Source organism: Mobula hypostoma, chromosome 22 (assembly GCF_963921235.1).
Source record: "Mobula hypostoma chromosome 22, sMobHyp1.1, whole genome shotgun sequence".
In the NCBI taxonomy this organism is placed as follows: domain Eukaryota; kingdom Metazoa; phylum Chordata; class Chondrichthyes; order Myliobatiformes; family Myliobatidae; genus Mobula; species Mobula hypostoma.
In genome coordinates, this window is record NC_086118.1 from 39,022,532 (window position 1) to 39,037,960 (window position 15,429).

Consider the following 15,429-nt stretch of genomic DNA (forward strand, 5'->3'; position numbering starts at 1 on the left):
CTCCAGTTATATTGGCCTCCTATGCCTTCAGTAATGATCCTATTACTGATCATTATAATAGATCATATTTTCCGGACAAATATTTGGACATCTTAGATTGTTTTAATTGCATTTCAGTGCAAACATGCAAAGCACTATGTAATTTCCCATCTGCTTTCTTTCCACACTCTTGGCACATTTTGATCAAATTTACAAAATATGCCTGGAAATGAAGCAAGTTTTTCTTTAGAAGAATCCCACATGTGAAATCGCATTCCATGGAGCTGAACTGTGTAGCAGGCTAGGACAATGCAAGCCATAGAAAAGTAGGCATAGCTCTCAGGGAAAAAAAAGATTCCATTATAATCCTTTAGAGATGACTCTCATATGACTCAGGAGCACATGGTCAAAAAATGTAAGTTTACACATTTTCTCTTTCTCTCACTTTTTGAGGAAAAGAAACACTGAATACACCTTGTTGTGAGTACTTTCTGCTAAAACTGATTAAATTCACAATTTGAATTAAACTTGGAGGAAACAGATAATGAAGCTGTCCCAATATTTCACCTTCTACAAGGAGAGGAGTGAAGCAGATGAGCTCAGTCCTTTGATATTCAAGGTATTAATTTAAATTAGAATTACTACATTAATTCAAAACAATTTTGTCCCATTGCTGTGTGATTCCAGAATATTATTTTATGCAAAGTTAGCAACAAATTTTCATTTAAAAGCAATTATATAAAATGCATGAACACAAAGCTTACAGAGATATAAGTATATTTTCTTTGGTTTAAAATATGTCCATTAGTTCGCTAGTAAATGTGTGACCAATATGTTTACGTAACATTTGATAAATTAGTAATCTCTGAAGGGAAACAGATTCAGAATAATGTGCTCTGTTCATCCACTGAATCTTCCATGCTGAGTTGTTCGTAGCAAGAACTAAAATTAATGTCATGTCTTAGTGACTTATGAATGAAGTATCCATGGGTTATGTGCGAGCAAATTATTAAGCAGCAAATAAATAAAGCAACTACTTTTACAAAAAATATTTATAACACTGAGATTCAGACTTTGCATTAACATCTGAACTGCTGGTAATAATTGAAATAAATAATTAAAATACAACATTAATATTATCAACTAGAAAACCTACAGTTATTTATCAGAATCAGAATCAGTTTTAGTATCGCTTTCCTATGTGACACGAAATTTGTTGTTTTGCAGCAGCAGTACAGTGCAAAGACCAAATTACTATAAGTTACAAAATAGAACAAAGAGAAAGGAATAATGAGATTGAGTTAATGACTGTTCTGAAATCTGAAGGGAGAGGGAAAGGAGTTGATTCTGAATCACAGAGAGGAGGTCATCCAGCCGTGTACCTCCTTACTGATGGTAGTAACGAGAAGAGAGCATGTCCCGGACGATGAGAGTCATTAGTAATGGATGCTGACTTCTTGAAGCACCGCCATTTGAAGATGCCTTCGAAGGTGGGGAGGGTTGTGCCCGTGATGGAGCTGGCTGAGTGTATAACCCTCTGCAGCCTCTTGTGATCCTCTGCGTTGGAGCCTTCATACCAGGTTGTGATGTACAGGTTGCACTTCAATGTACATCTATAGAAAATTGCAAAAATCTTTGTTGATGTACTAAATCTCCTTTACCTTTGAATGGTGTGCAGAATATGTGCATTCATAACTGGTGACATTGTTCTGAATGTTATGTTAAATCTCTTAGTCTGACATATCCTAAGTACAAAACCTGTCTCAAAAGCAAAAATATTGCAATCCAACGTAGTACATTTGTCTAGAGAGTTGCAATTTGATTACGACACTATGCTAAGAAATTCTGTATCTGCATGGAGCAGGAAACAAGCCTTTGAAGATTAGCTGTGAAGTGGTAATTTCAAAACTTGAAAATGTTCTTTTTATTATTGAAATATTTTCAAGAAGGGCGAAGGTTTAGCTCAGCCTGTTGTATTCAAATGAACATTTGACAAACAAGTGAACGGAAGTGGGAAAGGAGTAATGTGCACATGAAAAAGATAAAAATCAAGAAAAAATCTTGAGTGCCACTTGAAAAAAAAGTTGTTTCTAGAGCTTCAGTAGCAATAAATGCAACTGTAGATAACACAAGAAGATGAAGACTGATTGTGTCAAAGTTGTAGATAGGATTATTGGCATATTCCAATGTTGTTATAAAAAGTACATTTTGTGACTGTGGTTACAGGTAATTTACTGCATGACAGGATAAGAAAACCAAGCAATGATAAACAAGTTCTGGATGATGACAACATATTATTCATTTCCATAGATGCTGCCTGACTTCTTGAGTTCCTCCAGCAATTTGTGTGTGTTACATATTCAAGGAGTTTGAGGGAGTTATCAAGGTTAAAAGGCTCAAACATGAGTTTTTATGGACGCTTGATGACCATTATTTTGAAAGGAGGAGTGAAAGTGTCTAAAGGAGAACCACAAGGACAATTCAAATTACCCTTAACATGGCACAATAGCTTACTGCCGTAGTGCAGGAGCAGCACGGTAGCATCGCGGTGAGCATAACACAATTCCTGCTTCTGCCTAAGGAACCGTGTATTCTCCCTGTGACGGATTTCCCCTGGGTGCTCTGGTTTTCTCCTACACTCCAAAGATGGGTCACAAGTGAGTGGTGGGCCTGTAATCGTGCTGCGTCTCTAAATAAATAAATTTCAGGTACTAGAGCAGAAGGTAGGCCTCATTCATAAGAAAGAATGGGAGAGAGCTTTTGGAAGATGGAGAGAGACAAGAAAGAGATGAAATTTCAAAACAAATAATTCAAAGAAATTATGGTGATGTATTTGGGATGAATTATGTTTATCTACAGCTGACATTCCGTAGATTCGATGGACCGATCGGCCTGATTTTTCTCATATGTTTTACGATCTTACAGCTATCTGCACATTGATGTGCACGCATTCACAATGAAACATTTAAGTCAAAAGCATCCTGAAGATCAGATGCCAGTATACCTGAGATATTGCTCCACTGCTGGACCTCCCATTAGGAAAGAGGAAGAGCGGAGTTGCATGCACGTTCGATCTGGTCTCTCAGCTTCACACTAGGAGAGATGGTGTTCACGTGATAACCCCACTGATTTAGAATAAGAAGTGAAAACTGACCTATTTTAAGTCTGTATGGTTGCATATTTTACTTAGTTGTTACTATTTTAAATTGTGCTGATTACCTTTTTAATGATCTTATTATTTAGTTTTTTATTTAATTAACTTTATTTGATTGAATGGATACCCAATAGGCCTTTCATGACTGCAGCCTTTACACCATCAGGAATTCCCAGAAAGCACCTTATCAGCAGGCCATGTAAAGCATTACATGGGTTGTTTTTCCCTTCAGATCCAGAACATAGTTCCAAGTGAGCATTAAGCCTGAGGGGTAGAATGACAGGGCCCACCAGAGATGAAATGTGGACAGTGCATCCAAGACACAGTTGCTAACAGTACCCACTCCAAACATTCAGTTACACTGAGGCTAATGCATCAGATATGTGTACAATCTGCAGCTGACACTTGCGTGCATATTTAAAGCTGGCAATAGACAAGTTTTCCTGATTGTGTTTGCAACTTTGTGATTTAAAGTATTGTTCTGAATGTTCTATTCTTCAGTAGATTTTCAGTTTACCATTGTGTAAATGACATTTAACATTATTGTAATAGAAGGAGCCATGAAGCCTGCGATCTGCCTGTAAAGTATTAAATGTAAGTGTTTAATGCAGGGAATGGTGTGTTGCCTTTGTCCATTATAGACATAGCAATTGCATAGATTCAAGATTGTTTAATCTAAGTTCCTGCACGCAAGTGTGAAGGAGGACAAAATAGTGGTTACTCTGGATCTGATGCAGCACAAAAATCACAAAAGATAAAGAACACAATAATAATAAAACACAATACCTATGATAGATTATATACAGTACTGTACATAGATTGATTGTCTGTCCATAAAGTGTCACTAGGTTGCACATACGGTGACTCACAGGAAATAATGAAGAAGTGGTGGAGTTAATGGATAGAGGTGTTGATCAGCCTTACTGCTTGGGGAAAGTAACTGTTTTTGAGTCTGGTGGTCCTGACATGGATGCTACATAGACCCCTCCCTGACGGAAGTGGGACAAGCAGTCCATGAGCTGGCTGGGTGGGATCCTTCATGACGTTACTGGCCCCTTACCGGCACATTTCTGTATTTCTGTCCTTGTTGGTGGTAAGGCTTATGCCGGGGATGTGTTGGGCAGTTTTGACTATCTTTACAGGGCCTTCCTGTCCACCGTAGTGACGTTTCCCTACAAGTAGAGATGCAGCTTGTCAGGACGTTCTCCACTGCATAATGCAACATTATTCCATTCATAAGCATGATTTTAGGTTTATTGCACCATAGTATTTGTTTTTGAAGACAATTACTGGTAATCAAACATTGAGAGAGTTGTCATACATCTGGAGCTTTCCATGCTGTCCATGGTGAAGGGTTTTGCTGTGGGGTGAATTGGCAGTATTTTCATTCTACATTTGACCATGACTTAGCAATGATCAAGACAACTGTGAGTATGTTTCACAATGAATGAAAAAAGATCCTTGGAATTCATTATTGAAGAAGTGCTGAAATTATGCTCTTAAAATCAGTTGGGGGAAAAAAAATTACCTGATGCGATAATTAACATTCTTGGCAGCTTTCCCAATGCACAGTGAGGAAATCGAAGTTCAGATTAACGTGCAATATATGGTACAAGGATTTTACAACAGTGGTGGTAGATTGCAACATCCACAGAATCTGCCAAAGTAGGAGAGGTAACCTCAGTGATTAAAAATAAAATTGCTTTCACAATGAGAGAGAGATAATGAATGGTAAGCAGGAAGTGGTTAAAGAGAATAAGAAAGGATTTAAAATAGTCGTGGGAGTTGTCTCCTGGTCTCATGATATGAGTGGCAAGATGATGAAATGTAGAGGTAATGGTGGAGTGGAGTCATTGGAGAAATTAAGCACATTCAAATTGGGATAATCAAACAATTCTGTAATGTAGTCAGCATCCTCTTCAGGATTAGAACATCTAAGAAGTGGTCAGTGAGCGTATTTTAAAATGGCTGTTTTTGATTAAGGATAGGATGGTGGCAGCGTGAAATAAAAGAAAAAGACTAAGCCAGTCAGTCCCTTGAATCTGATCTGCCATTTGATAAGAACCTCGGTGATCCAATCCTGGTACTGTATCTACACCACCTGTCCCCACACCCCTTCTCCCTTCTACTTTAAATGTCCACCTTGATTATCTTCAATGTCATCAATTCAGCAGAGAATTCCAAAGATACACAGCCCTCTGAGAGAAAATAAAATCACCCCATCTCCACCCGAAAAAGGGCAGCCATTCATTCTGCAACCATATTTCTTAGTTCTAAAATTCCTTCTAGGGTATAGACAATATGAAGCAGTACTTCTGCTATGAACATGATGAATTGCTTAGCAAATCCAAAGGTGAATTGAACCCTTCTTGTTCCTACCTTCATAATTGCCTGGTAAAAGGTTTGAGAAAGACCCAGTAGAAATCGAAGAAAGTAATTTAGTAATAATTTATCACAACATCAGACCTTTAGTCAAATTTATTTAAGTATAATTGGCAAAGCCTGGAGAGGTGATTTGCGCAAGATGACTAATATCAACAATCAATCAAAACAGGTTAAGGATTAGACATGATTGTCCCTCCAAATATTCTCACTTAAGCAGATCTCCTGGGATGTGGAAACCTGATATTTTTTTCTGTTTATCTCTCCATCCTTTCACTTTCTCTCTGAGGCTCCTGAAGTGAGAGTCCTAAAGAGGTGCCTTAAAATGTAACTTTTTAAACTTAGGTTTAGATCATGTTCTATCTTGTATTTTTCTCAAAACTTGCTTACAAATGCATTAAGAGATCTTGCATCCACGTGAACATTTACCTGAAACATTGACTGTTTGTTCATTTCCATAGATGCTGCCTGACCTACTGAGTTCCTCTAGTATTTCATGTGTGTTGCTCTGAATTTTCAGAATCTGCGAACTTTCTTGTGTTTTTGCTTTTATTCTGCCTACTTATTTTGGAATTTAGTTAAAAGCTTCACTTCAATTGCTTTTCATCATGATTGCTGATAATCCTTTTATGGGACCTGTGCAGTGAAGTTATGCAAAATATGATGACTTTGGGATTGCATTTGATTGGCCTTCAGGCCTAGAGACAAGCCATGGATAGAGAGCAGGTTGACTGTGTTCTTTAGTGTTTGCTCCTTCAAGACTGAGAGCTTCAGTGAAAAGTTACCATGAGAGGAGCCGAGTTCAATCCTGACCTCAGGCATCATCTGTGTAGCACATCTACATCATCCCTGGGACTGCATGGGTTCCCTCCTGTATCCCAAAGACTTTCAGGTTGGTATGTTAATTTTGCACGGTAAGTTACCTTTAGTGTACAGGTGAGTCCTCCAAGAGGAATACAACTTCGTCATGGTTTGGAGGCTTGCGTGCCTTAATGACCCAGAGAACTATGCTGGCTGGAGTCAGAGCTTTATGCTTTGGCTCGAAGTAACCCAGAAGGCACGCAAAATGGCTCCCCCACATCTGCTCAGTCAGGGTTGCATTTTCCAGTATTTAGTGATAGAATGAATTCCATGGAATCAGACCAATTCTTAAATCTCTTAGAAAGAACATTCTAAATACTTGTGGTCCTTTATTATTTATTATTTGGTATTTTCAAAGCCCGAACACTTCATTCAATGGCTCTGTGTGGGATTGACTCTTTAGAAATGATCTTTCATAAGGAGGGAGTTTTCAATGTTTGTACAACTATTTGTATCTCCACCTCTTGGGAAAAGGGCAGTACATAATTTCAGTGCATTCTGTATTGAATAAAAAAAGGAGATTGGCAGCGGATGGAATCTGATTTTTGAGCAGCTTATTGCTGATTGCATTCGCAAAGAAAGGAGCTATTTTTATGCTTTATAGAATTGACATTAATTCCTACACTGACGCCTGGAACTGACTTAACCTGCTTTTGATTAATTGGATAGTTTAGTCAAGTGGGCTGTTCTCTTAATTTTAAAGGAAGGGGATATTTATGTTTTATATTCACAAGAAGTATGCAAATCTATTTTTAGGAAAATAGCAGCGATCTGCTGTAGTTGATTGATGCAAAATAAACCAATTTATATTTGAATCTACTCATCCTAATCTTAAGATGACACTTACATCATATCCTAATCAGAACGCTTCAAAATGTTAGAGGAGACGAAGGAAATTACGTTTTCCTAGCCACAGTGTTCCTGACGTTCTAATTGTCCCATTATTTTTGATAAATGAAGGAAGGAGATAAAACACCCGCTGGCTGACAAACGGGAACACTCGAAAAACAGACCGACTTGCTTTTTTTTGGAGAATGAAAGTCTACAAGAACAGTCCAATCCTTATTACGGTTTTCAAATTCAATTAGTCTAATTAGTTTATCTGCAAACCCGCCTATCTTCAACAGCACTCGAGTTTTAATAGCGCGTTAGAATGAAAAGACAAAGCGTACTTGAATGCGTTTAACTCACATTGTGTCATTGCTAGAATGAAAACAAGTCTCATTCTGGCGGCAAGTATGTGATTCACGAAACTGTGGAGGTCCTGTGTGTGTGTGTGTGTGTGTGTGTGATGGAGCCTATTGAATTGTTGGGTAACTATATAGGCGCGTGAAAGCATTTTTTGCCAAATTGGATTGAGTGCGCGAGTGCCGGAGTTCGCTTCCTTGGATTCTGTGGGCATGACAATGTGGTCCATTTGATGTTGTACAGTATGCGTTTCCATTGGCTCCCTGTCAATTTTGAGCTACATTTTCTAATTTACTTGAAACATAACGCCATACAAACGTATATTCCAAATATGTTTTTAATGTGTTGCTTCCTTTTTACAGATATTCGCAATCAACAACTGGAGTCGCTCAGTATAACCTGAACATTATATGCACAACATTCTTAATCAGATAATTAAAATTCCACTTTGCTTACTACAATCTTTTGCTTGATAGAAGCCAGAAGAGTAACGGATTGCTTCCAGATTATCACATTGAGCAAATGCTTTTTTGGCAACTTAGCTTGTTGGATGCGATCGGTGAGACTGCAGAGTGGTTAATTACAAATGTCGCCTGGTCTGGGCTCCTTGGGTCACGGCTTTCTGACGGTTTCCGGTCTAAGCAATCTAAATATTCGAATTGCGTCGCGTTTGATCTTTCAGTGTCGCAATCCTGATATTTCCTCCACATTTCCATTCTAACAGGAGGGTAGGCTTGAAGATGGCAGGATGGCGCCGGCGAGTTCTAGTCGCTGTCCCCTGGCGGACGGTGCTGAAACAGAGAACGGCCTGGGGCCCGATCGCCACCAAGAATTGGCCTACCTCTATCATCGTCACCATGTGGTCAACAAAGTCAATATCTGCATCAAGTACACAATGATAGTGTTCAACTTCATCTTCGCGGTGATGGGCTCTCTGATACTGGGGATCGGGATCTGGGGGCTCATTGACAAGGAATCTCTAGACTTGGACAACATCAACCATCTCAGTACAGACCCCATGCTGGCTTTCGTGATTGTGGGACTGATGGTTGGCACAATGTCCTTCTCAGGATGTGTCGGGGCACTGAGAGAGAACCAATGCTTGTTGAAGTTCTTCACTGCGGGGATCCTGATAATAGTGAGTTTGCAGATAATCGGCGGGATGGCGGTTTACGCACTGAGAGATAGGATCGAACAGTACCTGGAGAATGGAATGATTCTGGGCGTTAAGAGATACCAGGATGATCTCGATCTTCGTTTTATTATAAACGAAATTCAAAGAGGGTTAAAGTGTTGCGGGGTCCACTCATACCACGACTGGGAGCTCAACCTGTAAGTACTTAATAAATCTTTTGATTTATATCATGAAACTGCAACTAGTCTGGGCTTCGAGGTAATTGGCTCTTAAATCTGCATTACAATTTATAAGGAAACCAACCCGCTTTATGAGTTTTATTAAGCATCGACAGCGAATTTAATCCGACAATAGATATCTGGTCCGTGCAGCGCCATTTATATCAAAATCCCACTAAATGTCCAACAACGCTCTTAAGATCGATTGGTAACAAAATAAAAAATAATCTCTCGGACTTGAACAGGCCAAAACAGACAACTCCATTTCTATTTAGAATATCTTTCTCGCTTGGTTATAGACGTAATTTATATTTGCTTTTTTAAACAACCCATTAACAATTTGACATTTTTGCCCTATTAGAACGTTTCATTAGTAATTTTACTTCGTAGATGTTAGGAGTTAGAAGTTTGGGATCTGGAACTGAATTCAAACAACTCCTCGTGCTTTGTCTGAAGCATTGATATTCTGCGCTACATTAACGTCTGCATTGGTGCTGCTTCATGCACCCATGCCGAGCTCGTCAGTTTCACCAACTTTGCCCCAAACGTCCACCCTGGCTTTAAATTGACTTGGTCCTTTTCTGACACCTCTCTCCCCTTTCTCGATCTATTTGTCTCCATCGGTCTGCCTCCATTTCTGGAGACAAACTGTCTGCCGATACCTTTGATAAGCCTACCAACTCACACGGCTACTGTATTTCCTTTACACCGCTTCCCAAACAGTCGCCTGTAAAAATGTTATTCTCTTTTCTCACTGCCACATCTGTTCCCAGGATGAGGCTTTACTGTGCAGGACATCAAAGATGTCCTACTTCTTCAAAGAACAGGTTTCCCTTCCTCTACCATTAATGCCGTCTTCACCCGTATCTCTTTCATTTCCCGGACGTCCGCGTTCACCGCATCTTCACACTGCCTTAACAGGAATAGAGTTCCTCTTGTCCTCATCTACCACTCCATGGGCCTCCAAATCCAACACAACACTTTCCGCAATTTCCACGATCTTCAGTGGGATCCTACCACTAAACATGTCTTCCTCTTCCCCCCAGTCTCAGCTTTCTGCAGGGATTGCTCCCTTCACCGTTCACTTTCCACTGGTCCCTCCCCACTAATCTCCTTCCTAGTACATATCCCTGCAAGTGTCATAAATGCCAACCTGTCTATTCAACTCCTCCCTCACCTCCATTCAGGGCCCCAAACATACCTGCCAGGCGAGGCATTGCTTCACCAGCAAATCTTCTGGGGTCATCTATTGTACCCAGTTCTCCCAATGTGGCCATCTCTACATTGGTGAGACCTAACTTACACTAGGGTCCACTTTGTCAAGCACCTCTGTTCCATCTGCTAAAAAAGCAGAATTTCCCCGTGACAACCATTTTAATTCCTATCCTCCATTCTCATTCCAACATGTTGGCTCATCGACTCCTCTTCTGCCATGATGAAACCACTCTCAGGGTGGAGGAGCAACACCTCATATTCTGCCTGGGCAGCCTCCACTTTGTTGGCATGAACATCAATTTCCCCTTCCAATAATTATTTTCTCTTTTTCCAATCACCTTCCTTCTCCCTCACTTACTTCTTCTCACTGCGCCCTGGTGCCCTGTTGCCCCTCCTCTTTCCTCTTCTCCCATTATCCACTCACCTCCCCTATCAGATTCCTTTTTCTCCAGCCATTTGCCTTTTCCAACTATCCCCTCCCAGCTCCTTATTTCATACCCCTTCCCCACCGGCCTGTCACCCTATCACCTTTTAGCTTGTCCTCCTTCCGCTCCTGCAACCTTTTTTCTGGCATCTTCCCCTTTCCTTTCCAATCACGATGAGGGGCCTTGGCCCGAAACATCGACTCTTTATTCATTTCCATGGATGCTGCCTGATGTGTTGAGTTCCTCCTGCATTTTGTGTGAGTTGCTTTGAAGCGCACCTCCACTACTCTCCACCCCCCCCCCTGCATGTCCCTTATGCTCATACACGCAGCCTAGCCCGCACTGTGAGTGATATTCTTTGACCTGGGTTGGGTGGAACAGTCTGAAACCAACAGGTGAAGGAAGTTGGTATTTCAGTGAGTGGTTCAGGCAGAGGTTATCTGGGGACCTGTAGCTTTGGGGTTGTCTTTAATACACAATTGTCACAGAATTAAATGCATGATTATATATTTAAATACCTGTTTGCAAATTGACAGAAAGCAATGTTCTACAAACAAAATTAGATACTTGTATTCATTGTGATCATGTATTAAGCTATTTTAAAATAAACAGGTTGACTTGAAATTGGCAGATTAAAGCTGGCAATGAAACCATTGAAATAGATGTGTCTCCTTTTGAAAGGAGCTTAAGTTTTATTAGTTGAAACAAAACCACAAATGGGAACTTTGCCTAACTCAGCCAGAAGTTCACTTTGATTAGCTGTTACTTGCATCACAATGTTCACCATAATAGTTCCCGTCACTTCTGTTATCAGCAAGTCAATGGTATTTTTTTTGATGGGAACAGATTGTTCCCTTGGCGTTGGTCACCTCAAAGCACGCTTTCCTCATGAAAATCCGTCATCATTGACAGTGGCTGTTGAACACTCTGACACATAAATCTTCATGCAGTGCTCCATTGAAAGAGACAGATGGAGATAAATGACCTTTTGTTGAAATTGGAACGGAAATCAAGTAATTCTTTTTTTTCTGTTTTAAAAGGGCCTTCTGAAAGGTTGCTACCCAGCTGATGTGTGTTTTCCTCTGCAGGTATTTTAACTGCAGCTCCCCGGGCATCCATGCATGTGGACCTCCCCCTTCATGTTGCATCAACCCTCAAGAGAATGGCACGGTCATCAACTCCCAGTGTGGCTTTGGCACTTTACATATGGAGGAAGTGACAGCCCAGAATTACATCTATCTCCAAGGGTGCATGCCGTGTCTCACCAGCTGGCTTACTGGTAATGCAGGCTCAATTGGTGTTTTTGGCGTCGTTCTTATGATCGTTCAAGTACTTGGGCTCATTTTTGCAACAAAGATACTGAGTGACATTGAATTAATCAAAGCTCATTGGTAGCAGAGAGATGCAAAATATATCAACAGTAGAGTGAGAAACGTGTTGAAAACATGACTGACCTTTTATGTGCACTGTACATGGAACTTACAAAAAGTGTGGACATTATTGCCCTTGGTTGAGACAATCTCCAAAATCCATTCTAAGTTTTATTGAAGCATTACTTAGGTAATTAGCGATTGTTATAAATGGAATTAAATGTGCAGAGGAGAATTAAGAGAAATCATACACATTGAACATCTTCTCAAACATCAGGTATGCTGCAGGTTTGTATATAAAGCATGTCTTTGCCCACCTTTCTGAAAAAGGTGTATGTTTACCACAATAACCTACACAAGCATACAAGGATTTGAACTGGACAGCATATTGTTTTAGAGAAATACTGTGCTGTCTGTGTCAAATAATATTGCCTATTTTAAAACTTCTAACCACCTTCAAAATTCAACATGTAGCTGATAATAAGATTGAGTTATATTTGAAGGCTGTTGGCTCAGGAGTGTGCTTTAACAGTTACTTATATACATGTAATGAAAGGGTGAAATGAACTTGCTAATAATCTCAGTACGTCATTTGAGTTCTCAGACTAGATAAAGTTCCACTAATCAGATTAAGATGAAAGAATATCTGGTGAGATTTGTTAATTAGGTCGTGACCTATGTCAAACCGCATCACGGCTAAAATTATTTGTCCCCAAAACAGACAGATTATTCTCCATCCTTTGGATGGGCATTCTTCCTGAAAGGTCATTACAATGATGTCAGCTGCTGATCAGAGTGAAACATGTTGTTAATTAGCTGGACAATATCAGCTGGCAGCCAGCATGACCATCTCCACTTAAAGGCATGTTGGTATAAATGTCAGAGTGAATAAGGTTTGAGCGATGAATATTAAACTTCTTGCAGTAGTAAGTCAGTGACTCAGAGTTGTACAGCACAAAACAAACTCTTTGGCCTACTGTGCCTATGCTAGCTGTTAAGTACCAATCTGTTCTAAAACCATTTTTCAGCACTTGGCCTCCAACAATCATTTCAGGTTTCACCTCAGTAAAGCTTAAATGCTGTGGGAGAACCTGTCTCTACCTCCACATCAGGGAGTGCATTGCAGATTTCAATCACCCTTGGGATGAAAATGTTCAACCTCAGATCTTCACTAAATTTCCATAAGACCATAAGCCCAGGTGCATAATTAGGGCATCTGGCCCATCGAGTCTGCCCCAGCTTTCCATCAGGGATGATTTGTTATCCCTCTCAACTCCATTCTCCTGCCTTCTCTCCATAACCTGTCATGCCCTGACTAATCAAAAATGTATCAACATCCACTTTAACTATATCCAATGACTTGGCCTCCATAGTCATCTGTGGCAATGAATTCCACAGATTCACCACCAATTGGCTAAAGAAATTCCTCCTCATTTCTGTCCTAATTGGATGCCCCTTTATTCTGACGCTGTACTCCTTGGGTCTGAACTCCCCCACTATAAGAAGCACCCTTTCCACATCCATTCTATCTAGGCCTTTCAATATTCAATAAGTTTCAATGTGATCCCTTCCCCTTATTATTCTAAACCCAGCAAGAACAGGCCCAGGGTCAACAAATATTAACACTTTCAGTCCTGGAATCATCCTCATAAATCTCCTCTGGACCCTCTCCAATGCCACACATCCTTTTTTTTTCCAGATAAGGGGCCCAAAACTGCTCACAGTACTCCAACTGAGGTCTAACCAATGCCTTATAAAGCGTCAGCATTACATCCTTGCTTTTATATTCTAGTCCTCTCAAAATAAATGTTCACATTGCATTTGCCTTCCTTACCATCTACTTAACGTGTAAGTAAACCTTTAGGGAATCCTGCATGAGGACTCCCAAGTCCCTTTGTGGGCACCTCTGATTTTTGAATTTTCTCCCTGTTTAGAAAGTCGTCCATGCCTTCATTCTTTCTACCAAAGTGCATGACCATAGGCTTCCCTGCTCTATATTCCATCTGCCATTTCTTTGCCCATTCTCCCAAACTGTCCTTCTGTAGACTCCTTGCTTTTTCAACACTACGTACCTCTCCACCTATCTTCGTTCTGTCTGCAAACCTGGCCAGAAAGCCACCAATTCCATCATCCAAATCATTGACAAATAACATGAAAAGAAGTGGTCACAACACCGACCCCTGTTGAACTCCACTAGTCACTGAATCAGAAAATGCCCCCTTTATTCCCATTCCTTTTCTCCTACCTGTCAGCCAATCTTCTATCCATACTAGTATCTTTCCTATAATAGCATGGGCTCTTAACTTGATAAGCAGCCTCATGTGTGGTACCTTTTCAAAGGCCTTCTGAAAATCCAAATAAACAACATCCACTGACTCTCCTGTGTCTATCGTGCATGTTATTTCCTCAAAGTATTCCCACAGAGTTATCATGCAAGATTTCCCCTTAAAGAAACCATGCTAACTTGGGCCCATTTTATCATGTGCCTCCAAGTAGCCCAAAATTTCATCCTTAATGGATTCCAACATTTCCTATCCTTTACGCTAAACCTATGCCCTCTGGTTACAGACATTTCTACTATGGAAAAATTCTCAGTATACACCCCAACTATGCCCTTCATTTTATTTATCTCAAGTAAATATTCCCAGCTTTTTCCAATCCAAGGAAAACAAATTCAGATTATACACTCCAACCCAGCCAATACGCTGGTTAACCTCTTTTGTACCCTCTCCTTGAACAGAGTACATGAATGTGATGCAAAAGCACTAGTTTACATCATTGCTTGGAAGATGGGTGGCTAAATTGTGACTAAAGCTAGAATATGGTATTTGAAGATGCATTTATTGGCTTCAACTATCATTGTGAAGCTGCACTGTTAAGTTGCCTCATTGGAGTCTTGAGCCAGAATGCATTCCTAAAAAAGCTGCCATGAATTGTGTCCTTGGGACCTGTACTTTTGTACGGAAATCCAAAATTGCTGAATAATGTGGAGATACATCACTGTAACGGTAAGTGATGACATTTACAATAGCATAGTGGTGCAGTCAGTTTGACCGTCACAGCTCCGGTGGTACAAGTTCGATCCTGACCTTCAGAGCTGTTTGCGTGGAGTTTGATTTTCTCCCTGTGACTGTATGGGTTTCACTGCTCCAAGACATGTAGGTTGGTAGTTTAATAGACCGCTGTAAATTGTCTCTACCCAGTGTGTAGAATGTGGTGGGAGTTGAGAAGAATATAGGGTTAATGCAAACGTGGGTTGATAGCCTGTGCTGACTAGTAGGCCAAAGGACCCGTTGCCATGGTTGGTCTCCTTATATCAGTACAGGATTTCAACTAACTTTCTACTTGATGAATTGAGATAATAAATTTATTATCCATAGCTACCTATAGCTAAGTGGGCACATGGCCAAGTGGTTAAGGCATTCAACTAGCGATCTGAAGGTCGTGAGTTCGAGCCCCAGCCGAGGCAGTGTGTTGTGTCCTTGAGCAAGGCACTTAACCA

The 15,429-nt window shown here is 40.3% G+C and overlaps 1 protein-coding gene across 2 annotated transcripts; it reads left to right on the forward strand.

Annotated features, from left to right (window-relative positions):
* The first annotated feature begins 443 nt into the window (after positions 1 to 443).
* Positions 444 to 12,155, forward strand: tspan10 (tetraspanin 10). Of its 2 annotated transcripts, none has more exons than XM_063030796.1 (3): positions 444 to 598; positions 8,289 to 8,896; positions 11,646 to 12,155. In XM_063030796.1, exons 1-3 carry the CDS (start codon positions 524 to 526, stop codon positions 11,950 to 11,952), a joined length of 990 nt encoding a protein of 329 aa, XP_062886866.1. In that variant the 5' UTR covers positions 444 to 523; the 3' UTR covers positions 11,953 to 12,155. The 2 variants fall into 2 exon arrangements, with proteins under 2 accessions (XP_062886866.1, XP_062886867.1); XM_063030797.1 differs by lacking the exon at positions 444 to 598 and adding an exon at positions 7,431 to 7,612.
* Positions 12,156 to 15,429: the final 3,274 nt, after the last annotated feature.

Bases quoted from the DNA above. Each gene is read 5' to 3' on its own strand.
- tspan10 (XM_063030796.1), top strand. From the start codon at position 524: ATGAAGCTGTCCCAATATTTCACCTTCTACAAGGAGAGGAGTGAAGCA. The intron at 599-8,288 runs GTATTAATTTAA...CCATTCTAACAG, and splicing joins TCAGTCCTTTGATATTCAAG to GAGGGTAGGCTTGAAGATGG. The intron at 8,897-11,645 runs GTAAGTACTTAA...TTTCCTCTGCAG, and splicing joins CACGACTGGGAGCTCAACCT to GTATTTTAACTGCAGCTCCC.